Genomic DNA, 23,356 nt, shown 5'->3' on the forward strand with positions numbered 1-23,356 from the left:
CCCGAGCCAGGAGTTCCAGCTCTGCGGATCCGCGGGCTCCGTTCTGCCCATTACCATTTTAAGATTTTCTTGTTCACTATTCTAGACACCAAACCTGGAAGCTACTAGCCATATCCTCAAAATAACTACTCTTTCACTTGGGCCAGTAACTAGTTAAACAAAGACAGCTGGACAACCAAAGCACAGCACAAATATTCACTCCACAAAACCTACCTTTTTCTACTTCACATGAGTCTATGTAATAATAATGTTGTGTTATCTATTTGGTTAACTTTTTAAGAGTAGATAGATAGATAGCCTTCCTCTTTCTTCCATTCTACCTGAAACTGGATACAGATTCAACCCAACAAGCCATTCATTGGGTGACTACTGTGTACTTAATGACACGTAGTAGGCTAGGTGCTATAATGGGAGTAATGGAGTAATGAAGGAGAGTTTCTAGAACATCACACTAGTCCTTGCCTTAAAGTGCTCAGCATCTAGAGCAGGGTCAGCACACTTTTCCTGTAAAGGATCAGACAGTATACATTTTCCTCTCTGTGGGCCATAATAGTCTGTCTCTATCACAACTTGAGTCTAATGTTGTAATGCTAAAGTAGCCAATATGTAAATAAGTGAATGTAGTTAATTTCCAATAAAACTCTATTCATGGACACTGAAATTTGAACTTCATGTAATTTTCACGTCACAGAATATTATTATTTTGACTTTTTTTCAACTTTTAAAAAATGTAGAAACCTTCTTAGGCACAGGCCATACAAAACTAGGCAACAAGCTAGATTACACAGTTTGCTGATCCCTGATCTAGATTAATAAAATTTAACCCTGACTGCACCTTAGAATCACCTGGAAAGCTTTTTTCAAAAAATACTAGTACAAAAGCCCCACTCAAAGATGCTGTCTGGAGTGGAAATTTTAACTTTAAAAGCTCCCCAGGTGGTTCTAATGTTCAGCCAAGATTTGAGAACCACTGATCTAGGGGGAAACAGATACACATATTTATAAGATTCAGACACAAATATTTTCAGAAGTCAGTGACTCAGGTTCAGTATGTCACTTCAAGATGTCAGAGACCCAGGCTCCTTCAATCTTGCTATGCTACCATGACCTATATTGCCCAGATCATCTCAATATTCAAAGTGACTGTGCCAGTTCTGATCATCATGTTCACATTCCAGCCAGACAGAAGGCAGAATAGGAAGAAGAGCATGGCTTCTATTAAGAAAACATGTCATAAATTGCACATACCACTTTCCATTTCATTCCATTTGTCAGAACTTAAATGTACTCCATCACTCCTAGATGGAACAGAGACAGGAAAACATAGTTTTTGTTTTTGGATAGAATCTGCTCAGTTAAAAATCACAAACTGTATCACTATAGGAAAAGAGAAGAAAGAATATCCAGAAGTAGCACATAATTTCATCCTCAGGAGGTTAAAATTCTCTTGCAGTAGGTTAGGCTGTGAGTAATTGATGAGGAAATGAACAGATGAGATTTCCAGGGGAGTTTCTCGATATGCATGGAGAAAGCTAATCTATCTTGCTGATTTTCTCACTACCACTAGTTCAGGATATTTCAAATATTCCTGTGCCAACTGTAAATGGAAATTTTTAATCCCAAAATAGCAACTTCACTTTCAAGGAATAGGAAATGAAAGGGAAAGCATCAGAGTCAAGGCAAAAATAATTTCTTCTCAAATTCAAATTTATTTTCTTTTTTTTCTTGCTTCTTAGCCAAAGGCCAAAATGATAAATATGTGAGGTACTTTTTCTAGACTGTCTCTTTAGGACCAAGTTTAATGTTAACTAATAGATTTTGTAAAAGGCATCTCTTTGACTCTCTAGATGCACATTTGGGAGATCCTGGCCTGGAGAACTACTTTCAACAAGTCTTAAATGTTGAGAACAGAAGCCAGGGACCAAGCTGAGGGTATTTAAGGTGATTCACCTTCTAAGATAATAGCAGACAAAAATGAGAGCACCAGAATGCAGTTTTGAGCAAGTAAGTCACCATGTGTGAGAAAGATCTAGGTGTGGAAACATCTAGGGACAAGTGTACTGATACTCTTATCAGTTAATTATAAGCCCACAATATATGTATGGTCCTGACCACAGAAAGAATTCTATGGGGCAAGAATTCTCACAGGACAAGTGGTACTGTAAAAGAAAATTCAACATAAATCCATTTCCTTGAACAGCATTTTTAGATTACTTTTCAGTAGTTTTGAAAAGATACAGAGTAGGGGAGGGAATCTGCCACATGAACCAAGTGAATGAAGTTAACATCAGCTGTAATGGGACAAACTGATATCAGGTGCCTAATGTTTGCCGAAGGACATATAACTGCTGTGATATTTACTGGCCAGAAAAATAAGCAAATCATAATCTAAATCTAGTCATGAAAAACATCAGTCTTATTCAAATGTCAAGCCACATAGAGTGCCCATATTCTGCAATCTCTAATACAGTAGTGTATTTAAATAATCTTTCTTTAGCACTATAGAGAGGCAGTGTCTCCTAATTACTCTTATATTTCTAGAAATTTCTGCATTATTCTGGGTCATAAATGCCATCCTGTTTAGATGTGCATTTTCTTATTTATTTATTTATTTTTTTATTTTTTATTTTTTATTTTTATTTTTTGGCTGTTTTGGGTCTTTGTTGCTGTGCACGGGCTTTCTCTAGTTGCGGCAAGTGGGGGCTACTCTTCGTTACAGTGCACAGGCTTCTCATTGAAGTGGCTTCTCTTGTTGCGGAGCATGGGCTCTAGGCACGTGGGCTTCAGTAGTTGTGGCTCAGAAGCTCTAGAACGCAGGCTCAGTAGTTGTGGCACAGTGGCTTAGCTCCTCCATGGCATGTGGGATCTTCCCCGACCAGGGCTCAAACCCGTGTCCCCTGCATTGGCAGGCGATTCTTAACCACTGTGCCACCAGGGAAGCCCTAGATGTGCATTTTCTTAATCCTGGTCTACATAGAGCTGACGAACCATCCATATGGGAACTAAACACTACACTTCCCTTCTTCACTGATATTCCAGGTCCCCACTTCTTCCTACATATGAATCTTAGCTATCAATAACTTTCCAAAGTGATCTGTCACAAGAACATTATCTGTAGTTGCAGGTCATTAATTGATGGTGGCAAGTGCTCAAGGCCCATCAGAAATCTGAATGGAGAAAACAAAGAAGGCTCTGGGATACAGGGGAGAAGTGTTCTTAAGAGTTAACCTTGACTGTCACAAGAAAGAAGAAAAAAAAGGTAGTTGAAAAAAAACTTGTTAGGCAGAAACACCAGAAGTACAGAAGTAAAATTTTGCATGTTCTAAAACCATGGCATTTCAAGAAGTAAGGAGAACATAGCCCCTGATGCAAGACAGGACATTTACCTGAGAACCTACCATTTCTTCCTCTTCCGCTTCCTCCTCTAGGTTTCTTCCTCAGGTGAGATTATGTGGAGAAATCACATCAGCATCTTGAGAATATGCCTTTAAAGGCTTCGGCACAGATCCTTTACCTGCTACCAATGTGGCCATGGGCAGAAGGGCCTTGAAACTCAGGAAAGTCAACCCTTCCTTGTTTCAGGAGAGATTCAGGAACAATGAGCTCCTACCTGGAGAACAGACTTTGAGCTCCTCCTTTCTTGTCTTCAAGGACCCTCCCTTTCCACAGATGCCCCTAAATTTTGCTACACAATAGCTAATGTGGGCTCCACCGCCCTGCCTCTACCAAACCCATGTAGAACAGACCTTGTTATCTCCCCTTGGACAAAAGCCTGGACTCAACTCTCATAAATATACTTGGGAGCCCACATACTTAACCCTGGCCTCACTTAGAATCACCTGGAGCACTTAATTAAAGCAACATTGATGTTCCCACCCATACCAATGAACAGAATCTGTGGGAGAGGACCCAAGATTTGATAGTTTGCAAAAATCCACATGTGATCTTTGTTGAAAGCCCAGGCTGAGAGCCACTTATGTAAACCTTGCTTCTCAAGCTTTAATGTGCATAAAAATCTTGGATGGATGTTAACTAGACTTATTGTGGTGATCATTTTGCAATATGTACATATATTGAATCATTATGTTGTACACCTGAAACTAATATAATGTTATATGTCAATTGTATCTCAATTGTAAAAACCACTTGGAAAGCAAATAAAAATAAATAAATAAAGATACAAAGAGAAGAATTGGTCAGGATCTAGTCCTCCCTGGAGCTCTTAGCCCTAGCCCAGAATGTGACCTGGATTATTTGAAAAACATGACTCTTCTAGGGAGGAAAAACCAATCAAAATAACACTCAGAAGAGATCCTAGATCATATTTTTTTCTTTTCTCTGCTCAAGGTCCAGGTTACATTTGAAGGAGAGAAACTAATCCTTTAGTATAATAGTCTGATAGTTCCTCTGAATACCAACAGTAGCACCTAATTTATCACTACACCTTCCAATTCAGGACTCGGTGCTCTAACAGGATAACAGAGCTAAGGAATGACTTTCCTTTCTAGTGTTTAAAATTTGTTTAGTAGTCCAACAAGTTAATAAAATCTAATACTGTCTTAATGCCCTAGATTTTCAACCCTGATATCCTAATAGAAAATTAAGGTCATATAGTATTTATGAATAAAAATATATAATAACAAAAATATTATGTTCCTTTGGAATTTTCTTCTTCCAGCTTTATTGAGATATAATTAACATATAACATTGTGTAAGTTGAAGATATACAATGAGTCGATTTGATATATATTGCAAAATTGTTACCACCATACACTTGTATATTACAAAATGATTATCATAATATGCTTATGTGTGTATTTTTTCAATAGATCTTTTTTGGAGTATAATTGCTTCACAGTACTGTGTTAGTTTCTGTTGCACAACAAAGTGAATCAGCCATACGCAAACACATGTCCCCATATCCCCTTCCTCTTGAACCTCCCTCCCATCCTCCCTATCCCACCCCTCTAGGTCATTGCAAAACATCAAGCCGATCTCCCTGTACTATGCTGCTGCTTCCCACCTGCCAACTATTTTACATTCGGTAGTGTATATATGTCTATGCTGCTCTTACTTTGCCCCAGCTTTGCCCTCCCACCCCATGTCCTCAAGTCCATTCTCTATGTCTACCTCTTTATTCCTGCCCTGCAACTAGGTTCATCAGTACCTTTTTTTTTTTTAGATTCCATATACATGCATTAGCATACAGTATTTGTTTTTCTCTTTCTGACTTACTTCACGCTGTATGACAGACTCTAGGTCCATCCACCTCACTACAAATAACTCAATTTCATTTCCTTTTATGGCTGAGTAATATGCCATTGTATGTATGTGCCACATCTTCTTTATCCATTCAGCTGTCAATGGACATTTAGGTCGGTTTCATGTCCTGGCTATTGTAAATAGTGCTGCAATGAACATTGTGGTACATGTCTCTTTTTGAATTATGGTTTTCGAGGTATCACCTCACACCGGTCAGAATGGTCATTATCAAAAAATCTAGAATCTCCAATAAATGCTGGAAAGAGTGTGGTGAAAAGGGAACCCTCCCGCATTGTTGGTGGGAATGTAAATTGATACAACCACTATGGAAAACAGTATGGAGGTTCCTTACAAAACTAAAAATAGAACTACCATATGACCCAGCAATCCCACTACTATGCTTATATATTATTTCAGATGTTTCATTGTTAGTATATAGAAACACAACTGATTCTGTGTCCAGCAGCTTTACTGACTCAGTTAATTGTAACAGTTTTTTGGCAGAGTCTATAAGATTTTCTATACATAAGGTCATCCATGTGCAAATAACAACTTTCCTTCTTTCTTCCTAGGTTGGATGTCTTTTAATTCTTTCTCTTGCCTTTGCTCCAGCTAGGATTTCCAGCACTATATTGAATAGAAGTGGTGAGAGTGGGCACCCTTATCTTGTTGCTGACCTTGGAGGAAAAGCTTTCAACCTTTCACCCTTGATTATCATGTTGGCTGTGGGTTTGTCATATATGGTCTTTATTATGTTGAAGTTTGTTCCCTTTAGACCCAACGGGTTTTTACAACATGAAAGGTTTTGTATTTTGTCAAAAGTTTTACTGATCTATTGAGATGATCATATGATTTTTATCTGTCATTCTATTAAAATGGTATATCAAATTTATTGATTTGTATATATTCACCCATCCTTGAATTCCAGGGATAAATCTCGATTGTGGTGTATGATTCTTTTAATGTGTTGTTAAATTCAGTTTGCTAGCATTTTGTTGAGGATTTTTGTACCATATTCATCAAGGATATTGATCTCTAGTTTTACTGTAGTGTCCTTATCTGGTTTTGGTCAGGGTAATACTGGCCTTGTAAAATGAGTTTAGAGTGTTCCCTTCTCCTTCTACACTATTGGTGGGAGTGCGAATTGGTACAGCCACTATGGAAAACAGTATCAGGGCTCCTTAAAAAACTAAAAATAGAGCAACCATATGATCCAGCAATCCCACTCCTGGACATATATCCAGAATAAAACATAATTCGAAAAGATACATGCACTCCAATGTTCATTGCAGTGCTATTTACAATAGCCAAGACATGGAAGCAACCTAAATGTCCATCAACAGAGGAATGGATAAAGAAGATGTGGTACATATATACAATGGAATATTACTCAGCCATAAAAAAGAACAAAATAATGACATTTGCAGCAACACAGATGGACCTAGAGGTTGTCATACTGAGCGAAGTAAGTCAGACAGAGAAAGACAAATATCATATGATATTTCTTATATGTGGAATATTAAAAAAGGCTACAAATGAACTTATCTACAAAACAAAAATAGAGTTACAGATGTAGAAGATAAACTTATGGTTACCCGGGGGTGAGGGCAGGGGGAGGGATAAATTGGAAGATTGGGATTGACACATACACACTACTATATATAGAACAGATAACTAATAAGCACCAACTGTTTAGCACAGGGAACTCTGCTCAATACTCTGTAATGGCTTATATGGGAAAAGAATCTAAAAAAGAGTGGAGATACACATATATATATATATATATATATATACATATATATATATATATATATGTATATATATATATATATATATACACAGATTCACTTTGCTCTACACCTGAAACTAACACAACATTGTAAATCAACTATACCCCAATAAAATTTTCTTTTTAAAAAAAGTGTTCCCTTCACTTCTATTTTTTAGATGATTTTGAGAAGGATTAACATTAATTCCTTAAGTGTTTGGTAGAATTCACCAGGCAAACCATCTGGTCCTGGGCTTTTCTGTTTGGGGAGGTTTTTGATTATTGGTTCAAACTCCTAACTCATTGTTGGTCTGTTCAGATTTCCTGTTTCTTCATGATTTAGTCTTGGCAGGTTGTATGTTTCTAGGAACTTATCCATTTCTTCTAGGTTATTCAATTATTTGGTGTATAATTGTTCATAGTAATATCTTATGATCCTTTGCATGCCTGTGGTATCAGTTGTAAAGTCTCCTCTTTCATTTCTGATTTTGAGTCTTCTCTCTTTTTTTCTCAGTCTAGCTAAAGTTTTGTTAATCTTGTTTATCTTTTCAAAAAACCTTGATCTTCACTATTGTTTTTCTGGTCTCTGTTTCATTTATTTCTCTGATTTGGTTATTTCCTTCCTTCTGGTAACTTTGGGCTTAGTTCTTCTTTTCCTAGTTCCTTGAGGTGTAAATTTAGAGTTTTTATTTGAGACCTTTCTTTTGTCTTCATGTCAGTGTTTATCACTGTAAAATTCCCTCCTAGAACTGTTTTTGAAGCAACCCGTAGGTTTTGGTATGTTGTGTTTCCATTTTAATTTGTTTCAAGATATTTTTCAATTTCCTTTTCAATTTCTTCTTTGATCCATTGGTTGTCCAGGGGTGTGTTGTTTAATTCCCACATATTTGTGAATTTTCCAGCTTTATTTCTGTTATTGATTTCTACTTTCATACCATTATGGTAAGAAAAGATAGTTAGTTGATTTCAATCTTCTTAAATTTTCTAAGACTTGTTTTGTGACCTGTCATATGCTCTATCCTGGAGAATATTCTGTGTAACTTGAGAAAATGTGTATTCTGCTGCTGTTGGATAGAATGTTCTACATAAGTCTGTTAAGTCAATTTCTCTAAAGTATGATTCAAGTTCAACGTTTCTTTGTTGACTTTCTCTCTGGATGATCTATCCATTATTGAAAATGAGATATTGAAGTCCCCTACAATTACTGCATTCTTGTCTATTTCTCCCTTCAGATCTGTTAGTATTTGCTTAATATATTTAGATGCTCTGATGTTGGGTGCATATATATTTATGATTGTTATGTGTTCTTGATGAATTGACCCCTTTATCATTGCATAATAATAAGTCATATTATATTATTTAATGTATATATAATATTATATAATGAACTTCTTTGTCTCTTAATACTATTTTTAGCTTAAAGTCTATTTTGTCTGATATATGTATAGCTACTCCAGTCTGAGTATTATTATTTTTGTCGTCTTTGCCAATACAATCCAAGAAAAATGCTATGTCATTTTTTTGTTTGTTTTTTTAAATTATTTGTGACTGTATAGGAAAGATTTTTTTTTAACTAATTAATTAATTTATTTATTTTATATTTATTTTTGGCTGTATTGGGTCTTCGTTTCTGTGCGAGGGCTCTCTCTAGCTGCGGCAAGCGGGGGCCACTCCGCATCGCGGTGCGCGGGTCTCTCACTATCGCGGCCTCTCCCGTTGCGGAGCACAGGCTTCAGACACGCAGGCTCAGTAGTTGTGGCTCACGGGCCCAGTTGCTCCATGGCATGTGGGATCCTCCCAGACCAGGGCTTGAACCCGTGTCCCCTGCACCGGCAGGCAGACTCTCAACCACTGCGCCACCAGGGAAGCCCAGGAAAGATTTTTTAAAATAATTAACTGCAGCCACTCACATGAAGAATTTTATCAGAATGTTACAAAATGGTTTACATTCTTGGGCAAGGTTATAATTTATTAGGCATGTCAAAGTTATTTCCACAATCGCTAGGAATTAAGACTATTTAAATGTTAAGTTACTTGAAATTTCATCAGAGTATTCTATTTCACATGATTCCTTAAGAATGAAAGCAGTTACACAATAAGCAAAGTCAGAACTATTTTTTCTTTTTTCTCCTTCTCAGGAAAAACACCTTTTTACTATCACATGAGCTTTAAAGTCAGTAATATTGACTATGACAGCAAGTTCAAAAAAACCATATTCACAAGAATATATGGACCTAACTAAAAAGATAGTATCTTTGGTAAGATGAAATTCTTTTCTTAGCATTTTTTTTTAATGCTATGCTCCTTAAAATGCCAGAATCCTAGCACTCACCTTCCAAGTTGGAAATGATTGATAATTTGATATTATTTCTTACCACTACCTCAGTTCTAGATGAGGATAGTGAGCCCTTTCAGAAAGTTAGTTAGAATACATGTATGGGAGGAAAAATGTAAGAGGGACACATTTTGAAACATCTAAGAAATGCCTGACATGTGATAGACAGTCAAAGAATATTTCTAACGTATTAATAAATTAAATGAATAAAACTTACTCTACCTCCAAGATACCTGACCAAGGCTATGCTGTTTCTGCTCCTAACTTAAACAGTCCTTCAAGGAAGAGAAATGGCCAGTGTAGAAGAGAACATACAGCCCAAAATAAAAATCTTCTTGTTGAGCCTCAGTGTATGTAAAAATTTTTAAATGTCTACTTAAGAATATGCTTGTTATAAGTTAAACTTTACTTGACTAAAGACCTAATGAAAAGTCTTGACTGCCCCTTGGACATAAGCTTCCTTTATCATAGATACCAATCTAACTAACTCAAATAATTCTATCAATCAAACCAAATTCTGCCAAGAGCAATGATGTCATCATTCATCTCCCGTTTCCCTGAGCAGATACCTGACAGGACATTTTCAGACCTAACTGTCTCTGAGTAAAGCTTGTAGTTTTCCCACAGCATTCCACTACCTCCAGTTTCTAATAAATCCAAAGACTTTAAAAGTTTTGGTGTGCTTTTACCATTAGACTAAGAGTTAGCATATAGAAAATGAAGAAAGAAAATTCCCACTTTTAGTTTACCTTTATGATAAAGAAGGAAATGACAAGGAAGCAGTATAACACACTGATTAATAAATAGTAGACTTTGGACTCAGAGTCCTTGTTCAATTCTATGTGTAGCCATTTACTATCTGTATGACTTCAGACAAGTTATTTAATCGTCCCACACCTCAGTTTCTTCAACTAAAAATGAGATGACAAATACCTATACCATGGAAATGTTCTTGGCATGGCATAAGGTTAAATATGTCATAATCTTAGCAGAAGTCTTATTATTCTGTAAACCCTTAAAATAAGGATGGTCTAAAACAATTACCTAAAATGAGTGCCAATAGACTTAATAAATTTTAAGTATATAAGAAAGCTAGTATGTAAATTTAAAATAACTCCAAATATGCCACACTAAGAAATTCACCTTTTCTGCTATAAATTCAAATCAACATGTTCAAACCAATTAACCTATGTTTACTTCACAAATGAATATTCCAAAACTATCAGTCTGATCTATTATCATATCATCTTGGTCAATCAACCACCAATCCTGACATCTTGCTTTAGGCTCCTTTAGCAGTCCTCATTCCCAATTTGTAAGTCACCTGTATTAAAACAAGCACCAAATATTTCTCATACTTTTTCATTTACATGGGTCAGAATGCCTGCTTTTACATGCCTTTCCTTCTATTTTCATTTAATTCAATGCTCCTTGTATTATAATTATTACCATATACACAACATTCAAAAGTACAACACTGGTGATGATAGCATGTACCAAATGGACTTGTGAATCATTCATCAAACTTACCTATTAGTCATTATTATAATGCACACAACCTGTTTTTCTTCTGATTTCCATTAAATAATTCTTGTGATGATTCACTCTAAAAGGAGAAAAGGAATTAAATAAAGAGAGATGCTGCTTTACTATGAATCATAGTTTTTTTTTCACTACAGAGAATAAGCCTTCATAGGGAACATTTTCATGTTTTAGATATATGGTTTTCTAGTGAGAAACTCAAAAAGAAATCTCTGTTATTTCTTTTTTTTTTCTTTTTTTTTTGTAGCTCTCCAGCAGATATGATGTCCAATTACAGTGAATATAAATTCTAAAATTTAGGAGTGAGGTAGTACCTTAACAACAAAAATTAGCTTTACTAATTGTCAGTACTGTTCTAAGCACTTTATATATTAACTTATTTGATTCTCCTGATATCCCCATTTTCCATATGAGGAAACTGAGGCATGAAGAGGTTAATTTACCCAAAGTCATAATGCAAGTATGCTTCCTTCTACTTTATGATTTATTGTCCTATAATTAATGAGCATGCAAACATTATAAAATCTCAAGCACATTTCCAATTACATCAATTTTCACATGACAGGTCAAATATTCCAAAATGTTTAACCAAATACTATGTGGTTTTCACATATAAATGCAGTGGATTATAGATGACCAAAACGATACCTGATATGTTTAAGATATCTAAGATTACCCATAAGAAACAGGTCAGCCAAGCTTATACATCAAACTACTTACCAGAGTATCCAAGAGCAGGGGGCATCTTTGGTCTTTATATAACCAGGGTATTCATCAAATAACAAATTTTCTTCTGAGCCAACCTAAACCTGGTACGGGCATATGCACCTTTATACTTATGTCTCTCTGTGCAGCCTACCAAATGACACATTATCTATGGAATTCATCAGGATTAGAAGTATGTAATTTTTAAAAGGTAACAAAGTGAAGGATACTATGCAGGATTCCTATCCTATCTAATATGAGTAAATATTATGCCAGTGTTCATTCAGTTTCATGCCCTTCAAAACTTATAAGAAAACTAAATTCAAGAATACTGTACTCTCCAATATAGGCTATTGAAAAAATGCTGATCTGACATATTAAATGAAAATCATTGTGCGTTAAATTTTTAACCATGAAGGAATTGAGAATATCCCAGGTTTATCAAAAAAAATGCAACCAACATTATGGAGATATTATTCATATTTCACATGGTATGAAGAAAACTTACAAAAATTACTGATGCACTAGTTTTCTACAATTGGAAAATAAGGAGAGAAGACATAAATATTAGATGCTCAGGACAGGATGTCTGCAGACATGGTTATGGAGGGTGGGAATGGTAATAATGAACACTAACATAATTCTAAGTGAGTTTCTGAAACTTGGCACTTAGTTTCAGGTCAAATATCTAACAACCCTTTTCCTACAGGGTGTACCAAGAGACCGAGCTTCTTAAAAACAGGGGTTGCATGAGTGCTTCTGTGGAAACTTCTATAAATCCACCTTACAGCTTCTTGGAACACCCTAAGCCTGAAGTTACTGTTCACTCTAAGGATGGTTCTACATCTTCCATATATCCACACCTTATTAAACAAATATTATATGCTAAGGCTGGGTGTCTGAGTTCATTTTGAAGCTTATTTTTTTCAAGTATCATTTAGCAGGCATCATTTTTGGTCTTCAGTCTAGTCTCTTTCCCTGGTTTTGGTTCATAGTATTCCCATTCTCCCACTCACCTAGTCACCATATCTTAAAGTCAATTTTGACCCCTCCTTCTCCGTTATCTAACCATTATCTCCATTATCTAACCATTCACCAAATTTTATTAATTATTTCTTCAAAGTATTCTAGCCTGACTTCCAAAGCAAGATGGCTGATTAAAAGCAAGCATTTATCCCTCTCTCTCGCCTCAAATCTCACTGAAATGACAGAAGACAAATAAAAACAGCACAATGTGTCTTACAATGGTGGAAATGTTGCCACCCAAAAGACTAAAAGAGTGAGGAGTTTCTGGAAGATAAAAACTAGAGCTCCACTAAGAGTAAAATCTCAGCAGCACAGTTGCTGACAAACTCCAGAGCCCTGAGGTAAAATACCAGCCTCCAAGAAAGTGAGTCTTCCCAAGAGAAGCTTCAAATAAACACAAGATCAGAGAAACCAAAGGTTGAAAGGAAGTCATAGTGGGTAACTAATTAATTAACATAAGGTATTAATTAATCCAACAGGAAGTAATATATTGTAAATTAATTAAAGGACTGAATCAAACATTCTACTGGAAGTCTATACCAATGCAATTACAAAAAGAAAAGGAAGTAATATGTGTACATTGAAAATAATGAGGGGAAAAGGTCATTATATACTGACAATATTACTAGATACTTAAAATATTCAAAAGGCTTAGTTGAAAAATTACTAGAAATAGTAACAGAGTTTTGCAAGGTGGCCAAATACCAGACCAACACACAAAAAGTAATAGTTTTCTTAATCAGCAAAAATAACAAAATATAAACATTTTAAAATTCCATTTAATAGCAACAAAAACTATAAGATATACATGAATAAAACTAACATAAATTGTACAGAAGACTCATTATTTTAATTATATCAATCCTGTTCAAATTAATAATAAATCCAATACAATCCTTTAGTTTATGATAAAGATGCAATTTCAAATTCAATAGTGTTGGGCCAATCAGCTAGCCATCTGGAAAATATAGGAAGTGATATTATTTGTGTTTCTGGTGTAATCACTCAATTACATAAGTAGTTAGCTTGTGCAAGATTCTGTTTACTTATCTGAAGAATAGGACTGGTTAAGATTATTTATAAGGTGGCTTATAGATTTAAATTCCATGAATCTGTGTATTTATTACTATCAATTCTAGGTTGCTATTATCTAACCACTCCAACTCAAAATGTTGTCTCCCATCTCTGAATACCTACAGAAAACACAATCTATGGTACTAATTTTGTCACTTACTGTGTCTTCTCTTTGTAGCTACAGATATGCTCCCTGTACTTCTTGCCCCAGTCATCTCCTCATATTCAAATAATATATGAAAAAAAGGAGAAGAAAAAGTCAGGGGGAAGGGAGTTAGGAAGGAGTGAGAAAGAAAAATGATGAAACAGCTTAAAGAGGAAAAGGTAGATTTACGGATCAGCAGAAAATTTCTGCAGCCTAAGAGAGTTGACAACAGTTGAATTATTCTGATCATATAAGTAGCTATATTTTTCTCTCTTTTCATAGGATTTTCTTTTCCACAGGAAACAAGATACTGTAATACTATTGCTCTTCTAGAGTGCAGTACAGTATTTCATGGTCTTTTCTTCAGAGATATCAGTAGCTAGCTTACACACTCTCATCTAAAATGTTGCTCTTGACTCTATGTTCTCCTCCAGCATCATTTTCCTGCTCTCCTTCTCAGTAAAGTTTTGTTGAAAAAGTTAGATATGCTTGCTGTTTCCATCTCCTTTGTCACCTGTTCTCACTTTAACCCAATCCAACTGGAATTTCTTTCTCTCCCCCACCCAGTCAACTACTCTTATAGAGGTCACCAAGTACCTCACTGTTGCCAAATCCGATGGTCACTTCTTACTTGAACTTCTCACCATTACTGATGTTCCTTCCTGAAACTTTTCTCTTTTTGGTTTACAAGATACCTCCTTCTCCATATTTTCTTCTTCACTAACTGCTTTTCCCAGCTGCCTTTGCTGGTTCCTTATCATCTGTAGATCTCTAAATATAGGTGGTCCCCTCTGCATTGTCCAGAGTTTCCCTTCCTTCTCCATCTTTCCCCCTCCTTTTATCTTCTCCTCTCTTCTCTATCTGTACTCCCTCTACTTCATACTTTGTGTGTGTGTGTGTGTGTGTGTGTGTGTGTGTGTGTGTGTGTGTGTGTATGTGTGTATTTATTTTTTGTTCCAGGATTCTTTGCCTTTTGACCCTTTGGTTGCTTGCTCAAACTTCATCATCCCAAATCTGTTGCTTGATCTATGTTTTCGATTCTAAACTCTGGCTTTCCTGTACTCACCCTTTAGAATTATTTAACAAGCGCTTAGATAGCTTTTATTTATTAGAACAGTGTCTGTCACTGTTCTAAGCATATGACATATTATCTCACTTAATCATCATAACAGCTCATAAGCAGCATATAATTACTGTCCCCCTTCACAAAAGGTTTGACAACACATATGAAATATTGCCAACCAGTGAATCTCATCCAAGCATTAGGGCATCCAGGGTAATTTCTGGGGGGCAGTCACATAAACATGGAGTATTCACATGACTGTCCTTAACTACTTAGTCTGCAGCCCCTCCAGAGGTGAAACTGTTATACCATGACCCAGGGCCCCCAAAGCCCCAGGTATACAAACACACTCTTCTCAGGCAGGACATTCCAAGGGCTTAAAGGTTATCCCTCAGAAGCTGGTCAAGGGTCACTCCTTCCTTTGGAATGTACAGGGATTGAACACCCTAAGCCTACTGAGTTAACTCTTTACTGCACAGATAGCTTCTAGAACTTATGCATCTCACAAGAAAATTAGCATTGTTATATGAGGAAGAGGGTTGGGGCCCTAGAATGATGATGAATGCATCATGAGCATCAACAGTGGAAGTATGTGGTAGAGGGGGATAAATGAATCTTGGTATTAAGGAGCTAGAATCCAGTCATCAGACATGTAAAATTTTTTAAAGGCTTCAGTTTTTGTTTTTGTTTTTTTAGGTATAATTGACATTAACATTGTCAACATTGTGTTGGTTCCAGGTATACAACATAATGATTCCGTCTACATGTATATTGTGAAATGACCACAATAGGTCTGGTTAACATCCATCAGTACACATTATTTCAGTACATGGTCAAATGGAAGTTCCCTTGTACTAGGAACATATTTGATAAGGCAGTATGTAAAATCATAAATATACCATTACATTTTTTTTTCTTATAATGGAAATCATACAAACTAAAATATATCAGAATGTCTGTGTTTTAGGACTCAAACCTATGGTACTTAAACAGTTAGTACACATGTTCATACATGAAATAAGCCTAGATCTTCCCTAAACTACATTTTTCCAAATAAAATTTTAATGTTAATTTGAAAAATAGATAAAATAAAATGCCATCCTTGTTGTATTCTAAGTCCGTGTATAATCTAGGATCTATTTTTTGATTCTATATTGTGTTCCACATTAATTGTATAGCATTTCTTTCTCATAATTTCATAATCAATGGTCTTTTTTTTGTCAAATGTGCATTCCTTTAATTTTTAAAAATATACACAGGAGAAGCCATGGGTTTTATATAAGAATACACACATTAACAAAGCATTTCTTATCGTTTTCCAAAACTATATCAGTCTGAGATTTATAAATTAAATATATCAGAAACTTTTAAGTTAAAATGATATCCGTGAAACTACTGGATATACTTTTCTCAAGATCAAATGAACAGGGAATGTGAATATGGTTTGTGCTAAATAAAGTTTATTGTTAGCTTTATTGCCTATAGTCTATAAGATGCAACTTTATTGTGCCTTTGCAAACAGGATAATTTTCTTTAAAAAACTGATCAAAATTTTCCATACATATAGCTCTATATGATAGATTACTGTGCAACACCATTGTTACGTAATTACAGAAATACCATAGAACCCAAGAGCACAGGGTAAGCAAAAGGAAAACAATCCTGAGCTATCTGAACAAGATGATTTGATGAATCCTTTTAGTGTAAGTTTAGAAAACATGGAAGAGGGGGAAAAAATACATGCACACTGCAGTCAGGGGCAAAATAGTCAACAGTCTTTCATCCCTTTATTTACAAGTACGATTCTTTTAAATAATAGATAACTAGGTTTTGGTTTTTGAATGCAATTTCACAGATTCTTTAATGACAAAGTTTTATCTATTCTCATTAATTGTAGCAGGTAATATACTTGATTTTATTTCTCCATCTTGCTTTAAGTAAATAACATTTTATTTTTTTACTTTCTTATCCTTATTCTTCCTGATTTTCACTGTTTTTCATTCTATTTTTTTCCTTTTGAAAATTTCAATGTACTTAGTTAATAGTTAACATCCATCCTGAAACTCAAAGTTAGATGAATATTTTTCTTTATTAAAAAAATTATTAGGGCTTCCCTGGTGGCGCAGTGGTTGAGAGGCTGCCTGCTAATGCAGGGGTCACGGGTTCGAGCCCTGGTCTGGGAGGATCCCGCGTGCCGCGGAGCAGCTGGGCCCGTGAGCCACAATTGCTGAGCCTGCGCGTCTGGAGCCTGTGCTCCGCAACAAGAGAGGCTGTGATGGTGAGAGGCCCGTGCACCGCGGTGAAGAGTGGCCCCCACTTGCCGCGGCTGGAGAGGGCCCTCGCACAGAGGCGAGGGCCCAACGCAGCCAAAAATAAATAAATAAATAAATTAAAAAAAAAAAAAAAAATTATTAGCCCTATCAAAGCATTATTTTCCTTACCTAAACCCCAACCCAAGAACGGGAGGCCTTTAACATACTTTCATTTGTATCCTCTCCTCACATTCCCATTCCCCACTCCTGATAAGGCTTTTTAGCACTTGTTTCCCCTCCCTCTCCTGCCCTCCTTTCCTATTCCTAATAGGTGAAATAGCACCTCAAGTTCTATTGTTAGGCTGTTTCTTAAAGTTTGTTGCTTCTGCTGCAAGCATTTCCATTATACATTCATTGTATTGTACACACACCCCTCAGGTTTCATTGCTCAACGTTTGTTCCCTCTCCTCTTCACCTCCCCCTCTATTGACACCTCAATTGTTTTATATCTTGCTTTCCTAGAATCCTTAGTCATGTATTCTCCTCAGTTGTGATATGTGAATGCTAGATTACTGAATTCTTGAATATCCATAAATAACTTTATTTTACTCTAACGAGAAATTATATCTTGACTGAGGATAGGATTGTTAAATTGTCAGCTTTTTCTCTCAGAGTATGAGGATATTATTCCACCAGCTTCCACCTTCAAATGTTACATATGAAATGATTCTATTTCTTCTGTCAAAATATTTTTACTTCAGTATTAAAGTTTGTAGCTAAAATTCGAAAATATTCCCCCGATGCATCAAATCTGCCTGAAACTCAGTCTATCCCTTTGAATCTGTAGATTTTGATCTTTATTTAATTCAGAACCACCTCCTCCTACTACTTATTTTACTATTATTATTATTTTTTCCCTCTATCTCTTTCTCTCTTCAAGATCCTATTATTTACAGCCACTTCTGGAATCATGATCTAAGTGTTTTGTTTCTCTTCCCTCATTGTTTTCTTCTTTTTAAATTTTACTATTTAAAATATTTATTCTTTTTGGCCTTACAGGTCACAAATTTGGATCTCAAGAATGACACTCATCTTTTTTAATTGACCCACTAAATTTTTTAACTTGAAAATTGTGCTTTTTAGTACCACATAGTCTTTTTTTGATGTACCTGAATGTTCTTATGTGTGCTTTTTTGCCATTGTTGTTAGGTTGCTGTGTTCTCCAGAAGTTCTCTTTTGATGAGCACCTAATCTGTTATTTCCTTTCTCTGGCTGCTGGGTTTCTTTATTTGTATTATCATTTTTCCTTTTGGTTTATTCGGGCCACTGTCTTGTTACTGGAGACAATCCTACAAGATAGAGCATGAGCTATTCTTAAATCCTGTAGTCTGAATGTGGGCAGTAGGCCTTCTGCATCTCCATACCAAAGACCCAGGAAGAAGTCTTCCAGCTATGCAGTACTAGCCTAGCATCAGGAGAAAGGAGGCTTCAGCCCCCTTTTCAGTTCCTTCTTGGCCTCTGTGGAGCCATGGAAACACACTCACATGGTCCAATGTTGACCTTATCCCTGGGTATTCATGCACCTCTGTTGACCAGGATCTTCCCAGGGCCTGTTTTGATTCTATCCTTGCACAGGACTCATACTATTCTCTAGGTTCTTCCTTGACCCGTGGAAAAGAAATTCTTCATCACTTTCCTGTTTCTAGGACTCCCATAAAACCCAATTCCACCTGGCCCCAGGAGTGGCAGATTGAAATAGAGAATAGAAGAAAAATACAGTATAGTTTAGTTACCATCTTGTCAGGATTCCTCCATTCACTATATTTAGGAATAACATCCAAACTTATTACCATGGCCAAATAGGCTCTCTCTAATCACATTGCTATCTACCTGGGCAACCTCAGCTTATACACTCTCCCTTGCTCACTTTACTTGAGTCACAGCAACTTTGCTTCTATCCCTCAAATATACTAATCTCATTTTTACCTAGGATTATATCACTTGTTGTTCACTCCATATAGAATATTCTTCTCCCTTTGATAGTCAACTTTACATCTTTCAGGTCTCAATCAAGTGTCACCTCTTGAAAGAGATCTTATTTTATCATTCAAGTATTATTCCCTAAATCACTCCATCACATCATTTTACATTTTTTAATATCACCTAACACTATCTCAAATTATCATATTTATATATTTATTTCTTGGTCTGCTTATTATCTGTCTCCTTCATTGAATCTCCAAGAAAGTATGGATCTATCTAATTTGTTAGTAGTTTTATTTCAATAGATATTTATTGAATAAATGAACATATTCCAATTGCTTTGGAGCAAGAGGAAAAATATAAATTAAATCTTTGCAATTCCAAAAATGAGTCACTGTTTCTGAAGGACTATCTTTGCCGAAGTAAAAGCCATGGACAGTGCAACGTTTTGTCTTGTCCTCTGTGAAGGTCCTGCTGTGAGAAATCATCATTAGGTTAAGATCAAGAACAGCTGAGAAAATGACTCTTATGTGAGATTTCTCTGAGAGATTTCTACATATCCTGCTTTGAACCCGTCGGTAGCACATAACTGAAAGATCAGGGGAAATGGTTTGCAGTCCAGAGGTGAAAAGCAGGCTGCCGTAGTACAAAAAAAAAAAAGAAAGAAAGAAATATTTCCTCCTTCTCGGGACATTTCTGTTTAGTTTTATGGCATTGATGTTCAATGGAGGCTGAACATGGAAGACAAACTCTATCCATTGGACCTTTGAATTTACCTCTCCAAAATGAATATTCTTCCCTATCATGCTGTTAGGAAGCAAATATTATTGCCTCACCTTGCCACACAATTTATTGATTTAAGGATATTTGTGAATTAATTGAGCTAGTATAAAGGTAATTTTCAAAAAAAACACATGTTTAACACACATTGCATCTCTTTCTTAAATGAGATCTGGGGAAATTTTAACAGTATGTATTTGATGATATTACGGAGTTATTTGATCCCTAGGATGTGGATAGTAGTAAAATGCAACTGGTTTGGTCCTTGATTGGTAACTGGTGAAGATGAATGATGGGTACCTGGGGTACATTATACTACTCTATTTATTTTCATGTATATTTGAAGTTCTTCACAATGAAAACTTTAAAATTAAAAGCATAAGTTATTCATTTTACTGTTTAACAGATAAATGAAACATTTCATGGATACAGACTGAGAAGACAGTATGTCAAACCTCATGTTGCCCAAGTAAGGTATGTAAAACAGCCTGAGAGGCACAGAGAATAAACTTTTCCTTTGCCTTCATATCTCATATTCAACAGAATATCTTTGCATAGTATATAATCGAAAGGTTAAATTTGGGGCTTCAAAACCACTAGCCTTTTCAAATGTGAAAAAATGTATTCAAGGTCTGTTGGAAAATTATTAAACCAGAACCAAGAGTTCCAGCTGATGGTGGTAAAGGTTAAATGGGGTTGTTTTTTATTTGAAGGCACAAAGTCAAAAAGCAAATCTAAAATCAGATAATTTCAATGTAAGAATGGATAAGATAAGAGAGCCACATATAAAATATCTGACCCAGGAGTGGCACGCTAGTAGATAATGTGCCAAATCTTGCTTAGAATTGTGGATTAAATGTAAAAGTTTGAAAATTTCACATAAAAGCAGGATTCTCAGAATGCGTTAAAAAAATCAAAAGATCTAAAAACATGTGACCCACATTCCCACACAGTAACAATATTCTGACACTGAAGCTGCACTGTTTGCAGCAGGCCCTAACACTCACACAAATGTATACACATGTATTTACACCCAACCAGCTTCACTCTTTTACCTTACCTTCCTAATTCTACAGTTATTTTCTAGCAGCAAAGATGTTTATACAAACACTGGTGAGGAAGAGGTAACCTGCAATAGATAAGGAAAAATAATAACCACAATCTCAAATAGAAAAGCTAATATGCTTTGGAATATACCGCTTCCTAAAACTAGAACTTGTGCTATTTAATTTTCTTGGTTCCTTTTTAAATAATCCATGCTCTCAACCAGAACCCCCAGAGAACTTATATTAACTCATTTAACCTGATAGCAACCCTGTATGGTATGTACATATTAGTTTCTCATTTTGCAGAGGAGGAGATTGAAGCAAAGTTAGGTTAAGTGACTTGCCAAGGTCACATATTTAATAAGTAAAAAACTGTAGTCTGAACCCAAGCAATCATATCTAGATTATTGCATCAACTTGTCTAATCTTCAGCTTTCACTCTTGCTCCACTATTATAGATACTGCATGCAGCAATCAAAATGAATTAGAAGAGGCCATCATTCCCGTCCTTAATATCCTCTGGCAGTTTCCCACAAATTCCACGCTTCTTACATAGTGCACATAACCTTACCTGGAATGGCCCTGCTTCTCTCTGACCTCATCTCATACCCTCATCCTCATTCAACACTTATATCCATATAGATTGCTATTATTCCCCCAATAAACATGACGAAATTGTTCCCACCACCGGGCTGTCAAAGCACAAATTGCACCATACAAAACTGAACAGACAAGGAAGATATTGTTCAAGGCTTTTGCAACAGGGTAGATGGTTGAATGTGAATGTGAAATGGTGAATCTAGAGTACAAACTCAGTTCCTGTGAGTCTAAATCACACTCTCTGCTGTTCACCATGTCAATAAAGTGCCGTTTCCACTCCCTTTGGAGGAACTAGAAAACTGCCAGGAGCTCTGCTTAACAAAGGATAGAATGACTCCACTAAGAATGATAGAGGCTCAGTAATAAAAGCATAATTTCTTTGTCTGTTTCCTTTGCCGAGCCAAAGGAAAAGTGATAACACATGCTGTGCTTAAGTTTAAATCCTGTTATATGAATAATGCAGCAAAATTTTGGGATAGGATCGAAACCATTTTACATCAGAAGCTAAAGGGCAAAACTGCGTCTTTATGTATAGATTCTTCTTCATTTAGATTTTCAGGTAAGCTTTTTATGTATGGTACAGAATGATTTTCATCTTTTAATTTGAATATGGTGTTTTGCTGTGCAAATGAAAACAATATTTCTCTCTTTAAATATCATTTCATAGATAATGATAATTATTTTTAACCACTGTTAAGGTAATCAAGGTCTCTGTTAATCAATTTTTTGATATAGAATCATCCTTGTATTCTTGAAATTAAACTTTATTTAATGATAGATTTTTTTCAAAAAAAGCAGTCATGGTCCCAAATAACATTTCTTTGCAAAACAAGGCAGCCTTAAGCTCGAACTCTTATGGCTTGTTCTGTGGGTCATGATTTCTCTCTCAGTTCTTTTGGATGTCTTAAGAATCTAGACTCCCAAATTCGAGAACTGAGTTTGAATATCTTTAACATCCAACTTATTTCTTGATAGGCCTTTAATGGATTTCATCTCTCTCTTATATCCAATCTAATTCTTATTCTTGGTCACATAACAATATTGTGAAAGATGGCTACTAAAAGATAGTGACACATGTCCTCCATTCACAGGATAATCAATGTCTCCCTGATCTTGATAAATGTATAGCCAATGCCTGGCACATCTAAGCTAGGCTATCAGTTCTCTGCTACAACAAATTTGATCAAGGGCAGAAAAGTATCCTATTCCTACAGGAAGGACTAAAGGACTAAATGTTTGTGAAAAAAAAATCTAGTCCAAGTGTTCATTTGTCTGGAACATCAAAAGGATCAAAAAGCAAAACCTGAACATGCTTCTCCTGGATAAAAATCCATCATGTTGTTGAAATGTGACTCTCCTCGGGTTATATTAGACACTTTGTCTTAGAACCTTCCTTCTCACACAGCTACGTGTGATTACCTTAAAAAAACACGGAGAAATAAAGCAGTTCTCTGATTTACAGAGAATCAACCACCAAAGATATATTTTTGGAAACTCATCTGCTATAACATGAACTCACATAGTAAAGAAACAGCATTATATTCCTGGTATTCCTCCAAACTTTAAGAACATTATGTAGGATCCCTGGAAGATAGACTTTCTGGGAGGTATTTCCCAGGTTTATGGTTTTCCTCAGTAGTTTTATTTATTACAATGCCATCCGACAAGTTTATGGAGAGCAGTGACTGATAAGTGTAATACTCTTAAGTACATGTGGTGCTTTGGTACTGTCTTAGCCTCTACCTGTTCCCTAGAAACTCCCTATCTCTCCTCCT

At 35.8% G+C, this 23,356-nt stretch overlaps 1 protein-coding gene across 1 annotated transcript in view; it reads left to right on the forward strand.

Annotated features, from left to right (window-relative positions):
- Positions 1-1,974: 1,974 nt before the first annotated feature.
- LOC309660871 (transmembrane protease serine 11C-like) overlaps positions 1,975-23,356 on the forward strand; it is a gene marked incomplete at its 5' end in the record, with an annotated part of 55,265 nt that continues 33,883 nt past the window's right edge. The window contains 5 exon segments of the mRNA XM_082461947.1: positions 1,975-2,004; positions 9,108-9,233; positions 9,235-9,288; positions 20,342-20,404; positions 21,951-22,140. Of these exon segments, the coding sequence (XP_082318073.1) occupies positions 1,975-2,004; positions 9,108-9,233; positions 9,235-9,288; positions 20,342-20,404; positions 21,951-22,140 (463 nt within the window).

This window comes from Balaenoptera physalus, assembly GCF_965194825.1.
Source record: "Balaenoptera physalus genome assembly, chromosome: 5".
Classification (NCBI taxonomy): Eukaryota; Metazoa; Chordata; class Mammalia; order Artiodactyla; family Balaenopteridae; genus Balaenoptera; species Balaenoptera physalus.